At 38.3% G+C, this 21,999-nt stretch overlaps 1 protein-coding gene across 2 annotated transcripts; it reads left to right on the forward strand.

The window, feature by feature from the left end:
- Positions 1 to 731: 731 nt before the first annotated feature.
- On the forward strand, positions 732 to 21,956 carry zcchc2 (zinc finger, CCHC domain containing 2). 2 transcript variants are annotated; one of them, XM_079612772.1, is made up of 14 exons: positions 732 to 1,536; positions 5,725 to 5,833; positions 5,919 to 5,989; positions 10,631 to 10,702; positions 11,703 to 11,803; positions 12,512 to 12,606; positions 12,723 to 12,806; positions 12,919 to 12,955; positions 13,954 to 14,032; positions 14,395 to 14,462; positions 14,692 to 14,783; positions 14,920 to 15,012; positions 15,981 to 17,015; positions 21,751 to 21,956. In XM_079612772.1, exons 1-14 carry the CDS (start codon positions 973 to 975, stop codon positions 21,810 to 21,812), a joined length of 2,562 nt encoding a protein of 853 aa, XP_079468898.1. In that variant the 5' UTR covers positions 732 to 972; the 3' UTR covers positions 21,813 to 21,956. The 2 variants fall into 2 exon arrangements, with proteins under 2 accessions (XP_079468898.1, XP_079468899.1); XM_079612773.1 differs by lacking the exon at positions 21,751 to 21,956 and adding an exon at positions 18,754 to 19,146 and having other exon boundaries at positions 769 to 1,536.
- The last annotated feature ends 43 nt before the right edge of the window (positions 21,957 to 21,999 follow it).

Raw genomic sequence — 21,999 nt, forward strand, 5'->3', positions numbered from 1 at the left:
AACAACTTAACTGAACTGAAGCATGCGAGTTTAGTTTAATGGTGTGTAGTGTTTTTAATATGATGTAATGACGCTGAACGCATTTGTTGTGTCGAGGATCTGGAAATATCATCTCAAGAATGAAGGAGGAATGTTTCTGCTTGTCCTAATAAAGCAAATGAAATGGTGGCATTGGGGAGAGTGGTTATGACATTTGCATAATGTTAACTCTACATGTTCTTGAAGTTGAAACTTTGTGAAGCAGAGTGCTTGTTGAAATACCGTATGCATAGCATGTCACACGGCGTTACAATGTCGCCCTCTAGTGGATACAATGGTCTTTACACTGAGAACATACTTGCATAACTAATTCCTGGGCTCGGGAACCCCTAGTGGTTCAAAGTGATTCGCAAAATTACATTTCATGTGTGCTTTTAAATTTCCCTTATTAAAAAAAAACTCAAATTAAATTAAAAAAAAGTTCTCAAAAATATGCCTAAAATCCTACACACACTCACTTAAGATGGAAGATTTCTTCATGTCATGACGTCATCAATTTAGAGCTAAATTTCTGAGTTTTGGATTCATGAGAAAAATAAGCTTGTGGTTTATGGACTTTTTTAATGTAACATTTAATTGTATATTGTACATTTCAGAAATATATGTAATTATTTAAATATATTTGTTATATATATTGTATTGTTATATCACTCCATAACAATTTATATTGCGAGGAAAAGGGTGAGTTTAGGACCCTGGGACTCATAAGATATGAGTGGGTGGAGTCACGGATGATTGACAGGATATTCTGGAGGCACGGCAGGCGAGTAATCTGGCAAACTGACCACAGCCACACCGTCACACTACCGACGGCGAATTTTAACGAAATTCCGCCCTAACTCGGGAATTTCATCGCGTTTTGATGCCGAAATATTGTCCAGAAAGCACCATCCATGGACTTCTATCTCTGACGGTCGTGTTTGAGAGCTGATAATGATGAAGATGAAGCTGCGAGCGGCGGGAGGCGAAAATCACCGATGCGACTTGAATTCCGTTAACGGAACCGAACGGGAGAGCAGCACCGGAGCGGCTCCGCTCGACAAGGAGACGGTGTTCGAGTGGTTCGGCTTACAGCTGAACCCTGCCGGACGCGTGGAGCTGCTTTGCGGGCTGTTGCATATGTGTCAGCCGCTGGAGCTGCGTTTCTTCGGCGCCTGTCTGGAGGATCTGGCCCGGAGAGATTTTAGCGTCCTGCGGGACTTCGAGATCCGGGCCAACTGCCCCGCTGATCTAGAGGGGCTGGTGGACGTAAGCGACCCCGTGGTGCTGTCCAAACTGCTTGTTTATTTGTCTTTGCTCGGATCCAAGAGCAGGGAATGCGCCGGGATTCTCTTCAGGACGTTGAGTCGAATGGACCCGGGGATGTGCGGGGCTCTACCGGAGCCGGAGACGGTGGACCAACTGCGGCTGCTCTTCATGATGGGCTCGTTACACCCGGCGTTCAGTTTCCATCAGCGGGTAGAGCTGCGTGCGCAGTTGGACCGACTCCAAAAATGGGTGTGTGATATTTACATCAAAATCACTTGCATTACACTAATAATAGTGGTAAAAATACTATGGTCATTTAATGTTTTGATCACGTTCCCCAAAATATACGATGGCAGTTGTAGGAAGTACCACCCCTACACAAAAGTCCTGTGACAGTAACTATTTGTTACCATGGTACATTATATGGTAAGACCATGGTACTTTGATATATATTTTATTTTTATATACATATGTACACCCATACAGTACTGGTCAACAGTAATATTACTAATATAATATGTATTTTCTATTTATGTAACCAAACTTTTGACCGGTACTGTGTGTGTGTGTGTGTGTGTGTGTGTGTGTGTGTGTGTGTGTGTGTGTGCGTGTTATATATATATATATATATATATATATATATATATATATATATATATATATATAACACGCACAGAGCACACACACACATATACGTGTGTGTGCTCTGTGCGTGTTATATATATATATATATATCACACACACACACACACACACACACACACATATACATACATGCATACATACATACATACATACATACATACAGCAGGGCCTACCAACACTACTATTTTTATTGTTTTTGAAAGAAGTCTCTTATGCTCATAAAGCCTGCATTTATTTGATAAAAAATACAGAAAAAAACGTAATATTGTGAAATATTTTTAGAATTTAAAATAAGGGTTTTTGATTTTAATATACTTTAAATATAATTTATTTATGTGATGCAAAGCTGAATTTTCAGCATCATTACTTCAGTCTTTAGTGTCACATGATCCTTCAGAAATCATTCTAATATGCTGATTTGTTGTTATCAGTTGGAAACAGTTTTGCTGCTTAATATTTTTTTGGAACCTGTGATACTTTTTTTCAGGATTAATTGAGGAATAACAGCATTTATTCAAGGATTAATTGAGGAATAACAGCATTTATTCAAGAATTAATTGAGGAATAACAGCATTTATTCAAAATACAATTGTTTTCTAACAATATAAATCTTTACTATCACTTTTTATCAATTTGAACATATCCTTGCTGAATTATTAATTAATTCATTTTTAAAAAGAAAGAAAAAATGACTGACCCTAAACTTTTTAACGGTATTGTATATTGTTACAAAAGATTTCTATTTTGAATAAATGCTGTTCTTTTTTTTTTCTTTTTACTTTTGATTCATCAAATAATCCTGAAAAAAGTATCACACGTTATAAAAAAAATAGTAAGCAGCAAAACTGTTTCCAACATTGATAATGAATCCGCATTAGAATGATTTCTGATGGTCTCTGAAGACTGGAGTAATGGCTGATGAAATTTCAGCTTTGCATTACAGAAATACATTTATATTTTAAAGTATATTAAAGTAGAATATTATTTTAAATTGTAATAATATTTCACCATATTACTGTTTTTTTTTCCTCCCTGTAATTTTGATCAAATAAATGCAGGCTTGATGAGCGTAAGATATTTTTTTCAGGAACAATAAAAATGGTAATGTTTCAGAACTTTTAACCGGTGTGTATATATATATATAAAACATGGTAGTAAGTAATATGATACTTTTTCATATATTGTCTAAATTTACTAATAAAAATGACCAAACCACTTGGAGAAACATATACATACCATGGTGAACATCCTGTACCAATATGAATCATGTAAAGATTTAAAGTCACTAACAAAAAGTACCATAGTATAATTTGAACATGTTATGCCAATACCATAGTATAGGCTGCTACTGTACATATCAAAATACCATAGTGTTATCATGTGATGCCATGAGTGCTCCGTGGTACCGCCACTTATTACCTGGTACATGAAACTGAATAACCTCTAGCATAAACAAAGGAATGTGTGCTGGATTCATGTTGGAATTTCTATCATACTTTCGAATCAATCCTTAAGTATCAAATAAGATCCAACTGGATAAACTGACACTCCTACAAGATTTCTCGATTATTATTTAGTTTTTAGAGTCTCATTGGATATTGTGCAATGCTTATTAAAGTTCAAAATGTTTTGTGCTGGAATAATGTCTTACTGTTGGGCAGTTAAAGTCACATGGTTCCCGAAAGATTTTATTTACATTCCATTTTATGTTCCGCAGGTGCCTGTTCTTGTCTGGTTGGGAGTTCTTTTTTTTGTTTAGTTTAGTTCTGTTGGAATCTTGCAAGAAAATTCCATCTCGGATTGTTTTCAGATACTCCGATAGGATTCCTTTGATTGTTTCGTTTATTTATTTTGGACTAGGGAGAGCCAGAGGTGTGTCAGACATCTGCAGGATACATGTGCTCATGTTAGACTATTGACAGCTGTCAATATACGTTCAGTCATGTAAAGTGTCTTTCTTAAACAAGACACTGACAAAAAAAATCCTGGCAAATACTTTGATCAAATATATCAACATTAAATTAACAATATTCCATTAACACAGAAACAGTGAGATCTTACAAACAAGTGGTAGCCTATTGCATTTTTTTTTATAGCACATTCCTTTTTCCTTGATGGGAATATGGACTGTGCTATCTCAAATATACAAAGCCTTTAATCCAACACAACTACATGATGGGACGTTTGCTTTGCTAAATTCGTCTGTCTTATAGGCTTGTGGTTCAATGCTATCCTCCCTGATCTCCTTTGATCTCCATGTGAATGACTTTATTGTGGGCTTTGCATTTTGTAAATGAGGCCATGTGTGCGGTTGTTCGTGGCACTCATTAGACTGAATCGGGTCTCCAAAATGACATTGTCTGTCTGTTTATGAATGTTTGTTGCTGATGTCAGGTTGAGAATGATGTTAATGGTTTAAATGATGGCGATGAGTCGTGGACATGTACGCTGTATAGCATTATGCTCAGTTGCTATAAAACAAGAGGAAACGATGGATCACTTGGTTCAATCAAATTAATTGACATAATTTGAATGAGTGAATGTGAATGGCTTTTATTTGGTTTGATTGTGTAAGTGTCACGCCTCATATGCAATGCTTTTATTTACGGCCCACATTTGGAAACCCATCCTCTATAGGACAGGTGAATGTCAGGTTTCTAGATCAGTTCAACACCAACGAAATGTCTTGAAGCTAGATAATTATTAAACTAGTGAGTGATACAGCAATATATGGGCTATATGCTGTATAATGATTAACAGTTTATAACCGCACCTGATTGGTTCACTGAAGTGGTGTATAGTGTCCATAACAAAATCTACCGACAGCCGTCATAGTATAATACACATTTTCTGTATACATTTTCAAAGTATTTGAGTTTAGTTTTTTTTGTAATTATTTAAGTGTTCATTTAAATTCATAATTTTCATCATTTATTTTTATTGACATTATAATGGCCATCCTGCTGTCTACTACATGGATATTGTCCATTAAAAAAATACATCAGTCATCAACTATTTATAATTAGTATTGTCAGATGGCTATATATATTCATTTCATACCTTATTCTAACCTGCTCTGACATGATAAAGTAGGCAATTTTAGGAGACACAATGACAATAGGCGTGAAGTCGGGTGAATGCACCTTTAACCCTGAGTCTTGTCACCTGACCTCAGACAAATGTTTTTGATGGTTCCTCTTCACTTAACTGTATATTAAACATCAAATAGCCTATGGCTTTTGTTTTGTTGCTTAACATTACATTTGTGCTTTTAGTGTGGAAAGGACAATAAACCCACAGTGTATATAAACTTATATATTAGGGCTGTAAACGATTAATCGCAATTAATCGAATCCAAAATAAAAGTTTGTGTTTACTGTTTACATAATATATGTGTGTGTATTGTGTATAATTATTTTGTATATATAAATACACACACATGCATGTATATATTTAAGAAAAATGTGTTATTTATATATATATAAAATAGTTCTATTTATATATAATATAAATCATATAAAATATGTATGCAGTACTGTATATAAATGCAAATATTTCTCAAATATATACATGCATGTGTGTGTATTTATATATGCAAAATAATTATACACAATACACACACATATATTATGTAAACACAAACTTTTATTTTGGATTCGATTAATCGCGATGAATCATTTACAGCCCTATTATATATTATAAACTTGCGTCTATTTTCCTTTTTAGAAAGTGTGATGTTGGAAATTGATGCGTTTACTCACCTTTTTAATTAATTTTTTTTCACTGTGACAGAGCCAGTTTTCCAGGCCGGGGTTCCTCTGTCGACACCGGGAGAATGACGTAGACTGGACTCTTTGCAGCAACGCCAGTCCACACCTCAGTGGCACGACGCAGAGGGAAGGTATCTCACATTAATAAACCTCTTCAGCATAAAGAATGAAGCCACATTTGCAGCACTGTACCGATGATGCTCTTTGATGTTGCAGTGGTGCACATTGAGAAGATCATTCTGAAGGAGGTTACTATGGGAGGAGAAGGCCGGCAGTACAGCTTCGAGGTAAGAGAGCCGAGTTTCAACATTGACGTTTCATTTAAAAGAAGCTTCCAGGATTTTCACAGTTGTGGAAAATGATTTAGAATGACATGTACTCATAGTTGTGTGTCATAATAACGGTATGAAAGGGTCTTCTAAGAAAGCAAGAAAAGAAATGTTGGTTGGTCTGCACAGAATCTACAGATTTCCACCGAATTCAACTGACTGTTATTAATGAATTTGAATTAAATTCTAATGTAAAGTGCCTTTATTATGGTATTTTAAAAGTTCCTAATATTGTTTTGGAGGTCTCTTACAAATGTTTTACATGCATCCAAGCTCACAGCGTCTGAAACGGTTCAATAAAGGATTCAGTCTTTCTAAACCCCTCCTTTCCGAGAGCCTACTCTGATTGGTCAGATCTCCCAGTCTGTTGTAATTGGTGCGTGCCGGAAATGAAACGCCTATTACCATATCTGAATCTCAGCTCTGGAGGCTTTCTCAGTGATCATCTTACACAGTGATATAAACCGTAATGATGGCATTGGTTTTTCCGTATAAATTCTAGCGGTTTTTTTTTCAATTTGCATGCAAAGTGGATTGCAGAAAGAGTGTTTATTATTGATAACAAAAATAACTATTATAATATATATATTGTTATCGTGAAATAAAATTTATCGTATCGTGAAATAAGATTGTTGTCATATTGCCAAATTTATTCCCTGCATAATCATTGCTAAATATAATAGTTTTATAATCCTTTTTAAAATACATTTTCTTTAGGCCACACAATAACAATATAGCTAATCTCTATATCTGTCAGAATTGTAATATTGCTGCATCCTTAATATTTGATGTATTTGATATTATACAGCTATATGGAGTGGAGATTGCTACGGAAAAGATTAGATTCAACATGAAATCTAAACGGACCCCATTTTCTTAATTCATGTTCTTGGTGTTATTGTACATGTTTTTTCAATAACAAACCGCCTGGCGACATTCTGGTATGTTAACACCCACGTTTCACGATTTAGTCAATTCCCGATGGATAAAATCCTACACTACATCCCACCCTCATTGAATATCATGTTCCACTTGGAAATACGCTTTACAGTAAAGTTTGAATTTAAAACAATTAGTTTTATTTGTGCTAATGTGGTTGGTTAAAAAGAACATTGATGTTGCGTAGGTGCAGTGTGAATCAATTCACAGTTAATCACAGTTAATGTTTTTGCAGAAGCTGTTGTTTTAGATTTCCATACATGCATTATTCATGGTGTTAAAGAGGCCTTAAAATGAACGTGCACTCAGCCTCTATGGCTTCAGACATGTCCTGAAAGCTGAGCTTCGCTCTCGGCTGTGTACATGAGATTCCTGTCTCTCGGGGACAAGTGAGGAAACATGCAAAGCCTGAGCTGTAAACATCCGGTAGTTGATACAGAGTTGACAGCCTCACCAAAGAGGCTTTGGCTCGGCTCACAGTGAGAGTATGGACCAGCGCCAAAACAGAGAGAGAGAGAGAGGGGCCTGACTGAGAGAAGTGCTTTTCTTTTCCTCTGCTTAATGTATCGTGTAATTTTCAGGGGTCAAAACTGCCCTGGAATCCTACAATACAGTTTTATCACAAAAGCTACGATAAATATCCTGTAAAAGTCATTGTAGTGTACCAAGGAAAATATGAAACTAAGGAAAGCAAGATGAACATCTTGCATGTTTTCCTTGGACTGTACTGCAATTGTCTGACGTCTTTGATAAGTGAGACTGAGTCATTTTTGCATTTTTAGTTTGAATAAATGGTCTATTTGGTCAACACAATTGAATTCACAACCCATTATGCTTTGATATTGTGATACATTTTAGAGGGAAACAGTAAAAAAAAAAAAAACCTTTTGAATTTGTCCATGGGGCGTGAAAAGGTGGTTGAAGAAAACCAATAGAGCTTGGAAAAGGAAAGTCATATCAGACATCGAGCAAGTTATTATCCAGCATCTATTTGAAGATCCAGCATCTTAAACCAAACTGGAAATACATGTCTAGGACTTTAAGTTCAAGTTTATTGTGGGAAGAGGGTCGTAAGCCATGTAAAATCCCCTAACTATGCTTGGGTCATGCTGATGGACTGGTTTTAGGACACCAGTCTTTAAATTGACCGTTAGAACCGTACTCGTCAAGACTGGTATCTTTAGCCGTTGCGCCATGACTCGTTCTGTTTTCTTTTTTTAGCGTTGTGTTTTTAGGATGCATGAACAAGTTCCACTTTTAAAATGGCTTTGACAATTTCACTATTAATCAGGTCTTGTAAAAGGTCATGCTGAACTGTCTGCCTAAAAGTTACAGACAGTGTGCGAGTGAAAATTGGCTTTGACAAGTAAATAAAACGTTATTTGACTGTTGCTTCGGCATTATAAAACTATTCTATTTCAGGGCTAAATGTTCAGTGACAAAATATTCTTTCCATAACAGCCTGTCTGTTGTGCAGTTGGTCAGTTTTCGTAACCTAAAGGTTGTTTGGAGGCTGAAGTGGGAAGGAGACGTATTGAGGACACCCGTGAGGACATGACGAGACTTTTGCTCTACTCTCCCCAGGATATATTAAGATAGAAAACAGTGCTGACATAGATTTTAAGTGTTTAAAATATCAATCTGGTTTCATCCACCTATATGCATGTACATTTTGGGATATTGGATCTAAAACTGCTGGATGGAAACTCGTTGTTATCCGATGAGAAAACATGCGCATAAACTTCGATGGGAACAAGTTTACCGAATAAATTCCTAACTTAACCTAAATTCCTAAGTTTACCTTAAAAAAAGTCACGTGGCTTCCCAGAACTTAACCTTGAACTCCCATGTGTAGTAATTTATTTATTGATCAAGTAATTTATTATATATAAAAATTATTATATTTAGTGGCTAGTGATATTTAGTGGCAGTTTATCAGGAAGTGACGATTTTGTTCTCTTCGACTCACTGGATGGAAACGGTGCTTTATTCGCAGTTTGTTTTATGCAATATTACAATTTTGCGCATAAGTTAAATTCACAATTTTAGATGGAAACATGGCTAGTGTTACTTTTGTTCAATATCATAAATTGCATAAATGAATTCTACTTCATATTATTCAACATGCAATGTTTTTATTTTCAGTGTGAACATAAAATCATTAGACGCTGTGATTCGTGCACATTCGCGTCTGGTTAGTACGCGGCGTTATTCCAATACAGAACGAGTCTACCTCAACCATTCTAATCAAAACAAGAATTGAAGGCAAAGGAAATCTTCGTGTTTTCCCCCAAATTCGAGCCAGTACCTTTACTCTGTTTGTCTTTAAGTCTTGCATTCCAACTTAATGTGAGTTGCATCCCAATCAGAAATCCCCATGCGTCACTGTAAGACGGATTCTCCACCCTTTCCCAGGCTTCCCACTGAACCCTGACCACCTGTGTCTCGCCAAACCCTACGATTAAGACATCAGTATTCACTGGAGAAGCAGACCAAACCGCGTGCCAGCCCTTGTTAAGGCTAAAATATTTACTCAGCGCTATGGGCTACCCGGGTGTTGAAAGAGCCGGTTTGGAGATAAACACTTCAACACTTTCTCTGTTGTCTGAGATAGAGGAATTGCTGCAATTACAGACATCATCTAATCGAGTCTTTTTGAGTGAATATCTACCAGAACTTTCACAATGGCTGTAATTTATTTAAACATGTATTGTGTATTTTTACAGAAAACTACAGTGAAAATAGTTCTCTTCTGTAAATCCACACACATGAAATGGCTTTGAATATTATCAGTGTTTGCAGTTAATGTTTTATATACATGTGGTATGTATATGTATATTAATACTCCAACACATGCGCTAAGCCTGCATCGTCAACCGAGTTTTGTGTATTTTTGTGGAAGCCGTGATGCATTTTCATCATGATTCTTTGATGAATAGAAAGATAAAAATAACAATTTATTTGAAATGGTAAAGACATCTATAATATTACAAAAATCACTTTACGTCAATGCATAAAAGTATTGATTTCTTTAAAAAAAATCTTACTGTCCCCAAATTTTTTAACCATAGTGTAGGTTAAGATATGTTTGAAAATAATACTGATTTAAAAATATGTAGTTATGCATGTTTAAATATTCTGTTCAGTTTAACACAGAGACTTCTACAAAACGTTTGCATGAGCTGAAGCCTTGGGTAATTCATTTAGACCAATTGAATGCTATCGGTTGAAATGCTGAGGCCTAAAAAAGTGCAGTGACCCAGTTTGGCAAGAATGGATTCTGGGCATACGCCCCATGCTGATGTCGTTGTCTTTATTTAGGCTGGTTTAAATATTTCAGGTATGCCCACCCATATTTTAATGGGAGATTCCATTTAGAATATTTTATTTACCTAACACACCATAAGATTTGAAAATGAGCTAATAGTCTGAGAGCTCAAATGTACTTCTCTTGCTGTAATGTCATTTCTGGAACCCAGAATATTTGACCGAAGACAATGTGAAGAAATCCATGTTCAGGCATCTGTGGCAAGTGGACAAGCACAGTTATTCATGTCTGGGTGAAATATCATGAGCTTTGGGGATTCCAAGTAAAAGATTCATTATGTTCAGTTGACAGCAATACAAGTCTCTTCTCACCGAGCTTCTCTTCTTTTGCAGGTGAAATGGTCAGACTCTTCATCTACTGCGGTCACCAAAACTCATCGTGAGCTGGAGGATTTTCTTTTAAAGGTGAGCAGAGAGACAGGTCTTTGGTGCTGTATTTTGTGTTGGTTTAGTCTCGTGGATCTGGCGCACATGCCAGTGTGTGCCCACCAGTCGGGCAAGATGCCACCTGGCCAGACCAGCAAGGCACATCCATCTGTTTCAGTTTCTATCTCCCGCTCTCTGGCTCGGCTCGAAACGGAATGCTAGCATTCTGCATTGTGTGCACTCTGTGTTATTTTAGATTTTATTTATATACAGTATTTATTAATATTTTGAATTGGCTTATATTTTTATATTTTAATTTTAGTTTAGGTTTTATTAATTTTGTTAAATGCTTTTGTTCGTTTTATTAGATTTTTGTTTTGTTTTTTAGTTAACAATAACAACACTAGTGTAGTTTGTGTGCGTGTGTGCGTGCGCGTGTGTGCGTGCGAGTGTGTGTGTGCGCGTGTGTGTGTGTACTTGTTTAACCTAGATTTGTGGGGACCAGCCATCAAGCTGGGTATTTATAATATAAATATATATTATAATAAATATTTATATATATAAATATTATAATAATATATTTTTTTTATAATATTTTATATAATTATATATTTATAATATAATTATAGTATATATAAATATTATAATAATATATTTTTATTTATTTATAATATTTTATATAATTATATATTTATAATATAATTATAGTATATATTTATAATATAAAAATTATAGTTTATAATTTCAAACTATGAGAGAAATGGATTAATAAACATATTAAATAATGCTTATTTGAAAAATGTAAAAGTGTGTGTGTGTGTGTGTGTGTGTGTGTGTGTGTGTGTGTGTGTGTGTGTGTGTGTGTGTGTAATGAAATTCCAATCAAATTATTGAATCAAGCGTAGTATGGTAATATGCCATTCCAAACAGCCTTTCACTCTTTCGTTCAGTATTGTCTTATTGGCATTGTATCACCTGTTTAGCTTTAGACAATGTAAATTGTGCACAGTAAGGTAAAACAATCCCTCTGTCTCTCTAGCTTCCTAAGGAGCAGAGCCCTGATGGCTTCGAGAAGGGCATCGTCAGATTACTCAGTCGTGGAGATCAATGTGAATCCAGAGAACTGGAGAGAAACCTCAGGTGAATCTCATTTCAATGTTGAGTGAATGATGGGGAACATTACTTTTAATCGAAACATGTTACATTGCGTTACTCCTAAAAAAAAAAAAATCCATACTTTTGCATTCCTTTTAAGTCGCTTAGGCTCTCTATCTTTTACACTTTCAATTTGAAGCATTAGTCGCTGTCATTACCCAGCCAGGCAGCAACATAATGTCGGCCCAGACATTATGTTGCTGTCTGGGTATAATCACATTATAGTCAGCATTTAGCCATGCATAGCTATTTTATATTTAATTAATTTTAAAATACAAGAACATTAGCTTTTATAGTTTCAAAGTGTGAGCATGAGGTGGAGAGGATTATAACGAATCTAACCCAAACCTATCCAGACCCCGTCCCAGACTAGAAATGTTTCAATTATATAGAAGTATGCAGATGGTTTTAAATTCTTCAGCGATTGAAGATTTGGATGAAGTTCTTCGCCAAATTGTCAAAGGGAATCAGTGTTCAAATCTTTTTTCTTTCTTTTTTGTCACATGAAACAAAGTGTCCTTTTCAAGTCCTAGAACACATGGCAGTATTTGGGTCAGTAACACTGATGTCAGGACCAGAGGGGATTCTACTTCCTGTAGCACAGTTTAGATGCGGTCACAGATTGTGCTCGCCTGTACCAGCAAGAAAAATGACACATTTTAAAAACTTGACCTCTCTCTCGTTCATTTGCAGGGAGAAGTTCCTGTCTTTATCACAGGATGTCCTTCAGAGATGTGATGTTTCCAGGTTCTTCCTGTCTGATGCTTCTGTACTGCCATGTAGCCACTGTGAGGAACCTTCTGACTGGTCAATCAGAAAATGTTATCAGTTGTTAAAATGACCAAATGTGAGCGTCTGTCCTGATCTCTCTTTGTAATACTAGCCCATCTGCTCGTCTCTGCAGGTACCAGTGCGCCCGTGACCAGAATCCATCAGCCTGAACGTGGTTTCTCTGAGGACTGCTCCGAGACTTCCAGCCTAGAGGAGGGTGAGAGATCCAGAGCTGTCAGATCTGCCCTAGAAACACACGCCAACACCATTACAAGTGCTAATGCTGTGCTGACTGCTGCCGTCTCATCGCTGTCTTTTCTCTTTTACAGAAGGGGAGGCTTACAGTGGCAGAGCTGCGGGACTGAGGTAAAGCTTTCTTTCAAAAAAAGAATCACAGTTTCCAACAAAATATTAGGCGGCACAACTGTTTTCAACATTAATAATAAGAAGAAATATTTCCACTGAAGAGTAATGATGCTGAAAATTCAGCTTTGCATCACAGGAATAAATTACATTTTAAAATATATTCAAATAGAAAAGTCATTTTAAATTGTAATAATATATATATATAATTATTATTATACTTTTTTTTTCTTTTAAACACTATTTTTGATCAAGTAAATGCCACCTTGGTGAGCATAAGAGACTTCTTTTCTAAAAAAAAAATCATATTAATGGTAATGTATCTTGTCTAATCATTTTTAACCTACAGTAACAAACTTATTTTTTTGTGAAATGTTTTGCTTCTAAAGTGTGATTGTGCAATCTTTCTTTAAAATGTCTGAAATGTTTGTCTAATTCAATGACATTCATATAATAAATGTCTCTTATGCTTCCAAATACTTCTGGGGCCACCGTATGTGATTAAAACCAGGACTGTCCTGTATGGATCAGTAGAGGAAACTATGGCTGTATATCTGAAATCTATTATGTATTAGGTCAAATATTATGTATATATCAATGTATTATGTGGCAAAAGTAGTGTGTCCGAATTCACGGTACACATAAAAAACTAGACAAAAAGTACTCAATGATCTAATAATCTGGAGAGATACTGAAGTGTAATATGATGGACACTTTACTATCCCATGAGGCCACAGGAGAGGATTTATGAATGTCAGTGAAGCGACGTAACTGACGCGCGTAGATCACATGATAATGACAACATGGCGGATGTAATACATCTGGGATTACATTCACACTACACGCATTCATCTTACACAGATCATACATTTTTAGCAGTCGTGAAGTTATTACTTATTCAAAAAAGTACCTACTCAAGAGAGCATGATTTCGGATGCAGCGATTGCAGCCTATGTTCATGGCCTTCTCTCGTCACATTATCTGTGTTCCTCTCGCTGTAGTAATCCGCACTCTGAATACCAGAGGAGAGGAAACTGTGAGCAGAATGGAGTTTCGAAGAAAGAAACTGAATTGGAACAGGTGAGGCTGTGCTTCTGCAGTATGTCTATAATGAAATACTGTATCCTATAATTCAATGTACTCAAATTCAATTTCCACAAGTTAATAATGAACTGGGAAGAATCACTGTTTGATTGGACTGTCAAAAGGTCTTTTTTATCAAAAAAAATTTACATTCAACGAATTCAACTTGAAACCTAATGAACTAATGTGATTACAATGCAGCATATTACTTCATTTTGTAAACTATTTTGCTTACTATTTAAAAAAAATAAAGTAACAAATACAGTACAGACACAGTTGGTCATTCTAACAATTTGAGGTAATGCACAGATTTATTTGTAGGTATGTTATGCTCACACACTCTTGTTCGGTCTCTGCAGAGCTGCACCAGTGAAAGAAGAAACTTCACAGCTGGACAGAAGAACAAAGGAAGATCAGCTGGAAAAAGGTATACACACACACACACACACACACACACACTGTCATTTCTTTAATTTCCTTCTATATGGGTGCAGATTGTAATGTTGACCTGGTTTTTGTGTCTGAACTGAGACAACATTTTGAAACAAAATGTACGCCAAAAACCCCCCAGCGATTTAAGGCAGTTTCTTGTACACACTGTACACTGAGCAGGAGTGTATGTTCATGGCTGCTGAACCCCTTTTGTATGTTTTCAGGGATAGAGGACGACGAGTCGCTGGTGTCAAGAGTTCTAATGGGATCCAGAAACCTTCTGCAGCACTGATGATCAACCAGGCAGCTTGCAAAGGTGTTTGTGCCATGGCCAGAAAAACCACAAAACAATAATGATCAATATCTGTGCATCTCTTAATACATCACGCATGCATGCATTACTGCCTTACAGTGACCTACAACCTTGTTTTCTCCTGTCCTTTGGTTTCTAGACACCGGAAGGGACCGGTATGGGGTCACATCATCAGAGAGCTCAAACTCGGTGCCGTCTAGCCCTGTTCACCAGAAGAGCCTGGAGGACCAAGGTGTGTAAGACTTCTTTATACACGTTATATTTTTGCCCTTTTTATGTCTTTATAGGAGAGGACAGTATACAGAACACGGGGCTGTTTATTACACTACATCTATACATTTAGCAGATGCTTTTATCGAAACAACTTACAAAAGAGGAACAAAAGCAATTTGTCAAAGAGCCAACAATATTCATAGTAATGTAATTATTATACAACTAGATTTGGAAGCAAGATAGAGAAGAGGAGAAATGCAGAATGTGTTTTTAAAGAGATAGTTTGTCCAAAGAATCTGCAATAAACTAAACCTCATGCTTGGGCTGGACGGTATATCGATTCAATATATTTGTATAAACGTTATAGGATGAGGCAATAACATTTATATCAATATACAATAGTTTAATATTACAAACGCATCTGAAAAATAGCGAAATGGTGAGCTGCTGTGGGGAAAGTGCATAATACAATTTGTCCTAAACATGAGACATGCTTTACTGTATATTAAGGGCTTTAAAATAAGCGGTATAGTTTAATGTAACTTGCCCCGTCAGATGCTGTTGGAGATGTGGCATTTTTTCTCGGTGTACATCTGTGAATGTTAGACATTTATGCAAATGTTTCTATTCTGCTGTCAGGAGTGGACGAGCCTTATGCAAACTAAAGTCAGATTTTAGTGAACATGTGAACAGTGAAAGTGTGCGCCAAACAGGAGCGCAATAGAATAGGAGCGCAATAATTCTGACTAAAATAAACATTTTGCTACAATATTTCTTGTTGGACATGAAATGTGCTTGTAACTGTAAAGTGACTATTGTAATGGGTTAATCAAATGTAGGCTAATAAATACTAGGCTCAGATGAGTGAATATGTGTTCCTCTAACCATTGGTCACATCCTCTAGAAAGTAATTGTCTCATATACTGTAGTTTGATCCCTTTATTAAATAATTGACATTTTTAATTGTTTAAACTTGTGTCTATTCAGATACAGAGAGTCAGTCGGATAACTCGGCCCAGGAACCAGCTGAAAAGACACGCCTCGCCAAAGGCGTTGGCGGGAAAGCGGTTGCCATGGTGAATCCATTAGTTGCCGAGCCCCAGAATGCTCCGCAGCCTTCAGTGGTGGAGTTGGAGCTGACTGCGTGCCTCCCCTACTCCCTGCAGTACAACACTACCCAGAGGGACACTGGGCAGGGTAAGATAACCATCACCATCCCACTGGCCCAAGACCCGGGAACATCATCGGCCAGCGCTCAACCACAGCAACAGCCACCGCTGGGGGCGTTCAGTGTCCTCTCGGCCAGCCAGTGTCCTCTACAGCCCACCAACACCACAACCAACAATCCCGTCAAAGCAAACGCCAAGGCCTCGGGTACTGCCAGCGCCAGTTCCTGCCCTCTCTCCAATAGCCACGTACCGGGACCTTCCCCCACAAGTGTACCCACGCACACCCCGGGGCCGGGTCCCCTACCAACCCCCGCGGTCACACACAGCACCGCTCAAAGCGATTCCTTGTCCTACATCAACAGCTCCAGTCTGCCGGTGACCCCACAGGCCTGCGGGATGCAGCAGGGGGGCTGCAACTCTTGCGGCTGTCGGGGCACCTGTGGGGGCAACGGCACCCATCAGACACCCAGCTACTTCCTGTCGCCCCAACCTGCCCGTCAGATGTTTGGGCCTCCACCTACCTTCTTCCACCTCCCTCCGTCTCTATGCAACAGCTTCCCTGCCCAGGGCCATCAGAATAATGGGACGCCTCTGTCCTTCTACACCCACACTGGTCCTCCTACGGCGTTCCTGCACGCTCACTCGGATCACATGATGGCATCGCAGGCGGGCTACACCCTGCCTCAGATGCATCCCTTCCGTCGCTTTTACCCTCCTGTCTTTCCACCGGTCGGCCTGATGTCTGGCGGAACCAACATGAAGAAGAATAACAACGTGTCCTGCTATAACTGCGGCATAAGTGGACATTACGCTCAAGACTGCAAGCAACCGTCCATCGACGCCGGGCTTACAGGTACGATGATGCGAGTAACGCTCTACACAAGTATGCAAAGACAGATGTAATTTTTTTTTTGCACATCCCAATTTGCAATTTTTGCATATCCCATCCCCATTATCTGCTTAGGTATTTAAAAAATGTTGAATAATGAACTCAAAAAAATTAATTACTTGGAAATGAGAACAAAATATATACATTAGAATACAACCAGAAAATACAGAAAATTTGTGAAGACAAGTAAACAGTCAGCAAGACAATAAGAGCAAAGAAACGAATTACAAGCAAAATGGACAATAAATACAACAGAACAAAAAGTTGAATTAAATAAACAGTGCTTTAAGTTTTTCAGGAGGATGTACGAACAGTGGTATTCAGAGAAATAGCCTACAACAAGAGAGACTAACATAGTCTTCACTGTATATATTAAATATAGCTTATAATGATCCTTATTAAAGCTACAAAGGTAGTAGTGAGTGATTTTATCATTGTCTTTTGTTGTTTGATTAACATTAATGGCACAGACTGAATAAGTGATGTATAAGCAGTAGCAACTGTTTACATTCACTTAAGACATATTGTGTTAACCTGTGTTGACGAGGATATTTACCCAAGTGGCAGTTTGACAGTTTTGAGTGGAGGCTATTTGACAGTTAAGGCGTGAATCTGAAGTCCACAGTGTATTGTGCTTATGCGTGTTCGCCTCTGTCTCGGTATCTGAGAACCGTATCTGTATTACACCAGGGCTGAACCCGAAATGAATCACTATTCCCTACGTTAGTCCACTAATACAGTTCACTTGAAGGAGTGAATGAAAATGGGTGATTGAATTCGGACAGCCGTTGAGTGTACATCGGCTGTACACTCGTTATTGCAGTGCCATGTGGGATAGAATTAGTGCACTCGTCCACTATGGTTTCGGACACCACAACAAAAGTCTGTCCCCTTTAATAATGCCCTATTTGAGGGTAGAGGGGGAGATTTCGGCCCAGATTTGTGCAAGACATGCCTGAGCATTACAGACAGACACGCGTTGTATGAGTTTAATTTATTGGAAGCTTGCTAATAAGACCAACTTTTAATCACATCATTCCATTCAAAAGGCCAAAGATCACAGAATTTGACAGACATATATTTATAATTTTGCATCAGCAAGGCCACTCTCAAAAGGGAAATCAGAAATCAAACTGAATTCTCAAGAAATTTGGAAAATCAGGAAAGGTCAAGGACCAAAAAAAGGACAGTTATACCGGGAAAACTTTCAAGGTCTGATGAGAAGTTTCTCAAAGTTTCTTCTTTTTCGAGACCGAAAGAAATCCACCAAAGATCTGGCGGCTTCATCGGGATTGTTGACCCTTCTACAGTCCGAAGAAGCTTGATCAGGAAAGATCTTTGTGAAAGGTTTGCAGCCAAGAAACCACTTTTTCGGTAGGTGAACCGAGTGAAAAGGCTAAGATATGCTAAATCTCACAAAGATTGGAATGAAGATCAGTGGAAAAGAGTATTATGGAGTGACGAATCCAGAAGTTTTGGGTCCAAACGTCAACAATATGTGAGAAGAAGAGTTGATGGAAGAATGAGTGCTTCAGTGAAACATGAAGGATCTGTCTTGGTTTGGGGCTGCATTTCTGCCAGTGGTGTTGGTATTATTGTCAAAATTGATGCGATTATGAATGCTGAAAAGTACAGACAGGTTTTAATTGACCATGCCATTCCTTCTGGACAACGCCTGATTCCCAATGGTTTTGTTTTTCAGCGTGATAACGATTCCAAGCACACTGCTAATGCAGTGAAATCTTTTGGAGAGAAAAACGGCTGATAAAACAATCACTTCAGCTTCCACAAAGTCCAGACCTGACTATTATAGAGGTGGAATGGGATCACCTGGACAGAGGAATAAATAAAAGACAGCTTAAATCTAAAGAATAATTCTGGGAAGTGCTGAAAAAAAAAGCCTGGTACAATATAACAGAAGATTACTTCAGAAAACTACAGGACAGTCTCCTCAAAAGAGTTCAAGAAGTGACAGGAGAGTCACGCTAAATGTGAAGCTTTATTTTTTATTGTGTACATTTTTCCTGTATTTTCTGTTTGTATCTTAATAAAAAGAGCGAAAAATAAATATGGATGGTCATTAAAACTTTTTGCTAAAACAACAAAGCTGGTGGTGGCTTAAGACTTTTGCAGTATATATATATATATATATATATATTATACACACTCACTCACTGGCCACTTTATTAGGTACACCTGTTCAACTGCTCGTTGATGCACATATCTAATCAGCCAATCGCATGGCAGCAACTCTATGCATTAGGCATATAGACATGGTCTAAACGATCTGCTGGAGGTCAAGCTGAGCATCAGAATGGGGAAGAACGGTGATTTAAGTGACTGAACGTGGCATGGTTGTTGCTGGTGCCAGACGGGCTGGAGTGTTTTAGAAACTGCTGATCTACTGGGATTTTCACACACCACCATCTCTAGTATATACAGAGAAGGATCTGAAAAAGAGAATATATCCAGTGAGCGGCAGTTCTGTGGGTGAAAATGCCTTGTTGATGCCAGAGGTCAGAGGACAATGGCCAGACTGGTTCAGCGGATAGAAAGGAAACAGAAGAGCATCTCTGAACACACAACACGTTGAACTTTGAAGCAGAAGAGCTACAGCAGCAGAACACACACCGGTGACGCTCCTGTCACAGAAACTGAGCCTATAATTCACACAGGCTCACCAAAATTGGACAATATAAGATTGGAAATACGTCGCCTGGTCTGATGAATCTCGATTTCTGCTGTGACGTTCAGACGGTCGGGTCTGAGTTTGGCGTAAACAACATGAAAGCATGGATCCATCCTGTCTCGTATCAGTGGGTCAGGCTGCTGCTGGTGCAATGGTGTGAGGGATATTTTCTTGGCACACTTTGGGCCCATTAGTACCAATTGAGCATCATTTAAACACCACAGCTTACCGGAGTATTGAGGCTGACCACGTCCACAGTGTACCATCTTCTGATGGCTACTTCCAGCAGAATAACACGCCATGTCACCAAACCTAAATCCTCTGAAACTGGTTTCTTGAACATGTCAATAAGTTCACTAAACTCAAACGCCCCCCACAGTTTCCAGATCTCAATCCAGTAGAGCTCATGCGGGATGTGGTCTAACATCATGGACGAGAAGCCGACAAATCTCAAGCGTATCGTCAGTTCTGGCAGGTCACGTTAGTCAAGCTCACGTCAGCTGATCCACGTCTACCTATAGGAATACGACGCCTATCACTGTAAACATATATAAGCTCCTTCAGTATTATCAGCAGCGATCGCGTTTCTCAGGAGCGAATTACCCTCCTCCCTCCCCAGCTCCTCCTCTCAGCAGTCAGGATTTGGCATTCGGATTCCCCTTGAATCAGAATGATTTCTCAAATTATGTTGTACTTTTAAAATCTTGAATTAATGATATCTGCAATACATTCATGTTGGTTCTGTTCTGTTTGCCCTAAGGAGAGTTATTGCTGCTCTTATCCATGCTAGGCTGCACAGATGCGCAGGGAGTTCTCGCCCAGATCAGAACCATACCGCCAATCCAAACTGTATGCTAATTGTCAATCGTATTTGACGATAGTGTCCTGACAGAACTGCAGTAACTGTGATGCTTTCATGTCTATGGCCTAGAATCTCTGAGGAATGTTTCCAGCACCTTGTTGAATCTCTGCCACAAAGATTTTAAGGCAGTTCTGGGTGTTTTCACACACTGTGCTTAACCCCAGGTTATCGTCGTTCTAAACACCGCTTTTAATCCCGGGTAAAGGAACGTTTCACATTTGCACTTTAGAAGAGAGGTTTGCACCGTTATTACCCAGGGTTATGAAACGCCCTTTTCATAATTACCCAGGGTTATCATATTTGCGTGCTTTAGACACTCACGAAAACACTGCGCATTGTATATAAACTAATGTTAGAGTTTGAGAGGAAAAATGTCAAACGCTGACAGACAACAACAATTTGAGTGAAGAAGAGACCATTTCATGCTTATATTTTTATAGTCTGAAATGTCCATTCAGAATAAACTCGACAGTACCGTCGGCAATACGAGGATGCGCAGTGCTAGAGCTTTTATGTAAACCGGTCGCGTTCAATGACACGGCAAATATGCAAATAAGAATCTAATCCAGGGTTTAGGAAATGTCAGCTTAGGAATACCCAGGATACATTTTTAGGATTCGGTTCACCCGGGGTTCAGAATTTCAAGTGTGAAAAGTAAACTAAAAAATAAACTGAACGAACTTTTATGTACATTTTGTTTGTTTCGCCAAAAATAGCCCGCTTTCAGGAGCAATTTGAAAGGAGTAGCATGTGCCTGGCTCTGTTCTATGCATTCAAATGTTTGCGTTTAGCGGCGGCAGTAAAAAACCTCAAGGGGACGACAGAGTTACATGCTGATGTCCAGGGCCACATTAAGACCCTTGGGCTTTACCTCTAGAGGGGCCAGAACTATTAATACATTCACTCAATCTTCTTAATCACAAGCCTTTTATTTTGCAGGAATAAATGCCATTAACAAAACATCCGAACCTATAGGTCTGTCATATCAAATATATCAGTATCCCTGCATGAACTACACAGTCCGAACTATGTGCGCAGGCTACTTGCAGAACTAAGTATTGCCTACGATGCCTGTGCTTTGTGTCCACATATTTGTTTCCAGCCTTATGGTTGTAGCGCTCATACTGATGCACGTCTGTATGTTTCAGGTGGTTTCCGGCTGAATTGTGTCGCCCCAAACACCTCAGAAGCTCTTGACAAAACCGATTGACAGAAAGCAGGGGACCAAAGCCCTGCCAGCCAGCGATTCCAGAGACCCTTTAGATAGTTTTGTTCTGTTTGTATAAGCGTCCTTGTCTGGAGAGGTTTGCTTTAAAAAAGAAAAGAAAAAAGAAAGCCAATGCAAACGACTGATGGCAAGACAAGTTGCTAAACTTAATGAGTTCTCTTAGAAATTA

The sequence above is a fragment of the Phoxinus phoxinus genome, assembly GCF_949152265.1.
Source record: "Phoxinus phoxinus genome assembly, chromosome: 5".
NCBI lineage: Eukaryota > Metazoa > Chordata > Actinopteri > Cypriniformes > Leuciscidae > Phoxinus > Phoxinus phoxinus.

Bases quoted from the DNA above. Each gene is read 5' to 3' on its own strand.
- zcchc2 (XM_079612772.1), top strand. From the start codon at position 973: ATGATGAAGATGAAGCTGCGAGCGGCGGGAGGCGAAAATCACCGATGC. The intron at 10,703-11,702 runs GTGAGCAGAGAG...CTGTCTCTCTAG, and splicing joins TGGAGGATTTTCTTTTAAAG to CTTCCTAAGGAGCAGAGCCC. The intron at 14,463-14,691 runs GTATACACACAC...GTATGTTTTCAG, and splicing joins GGAAGATCAGCTGGAAAAAG to GGATAGAGGACGACGAGTCG.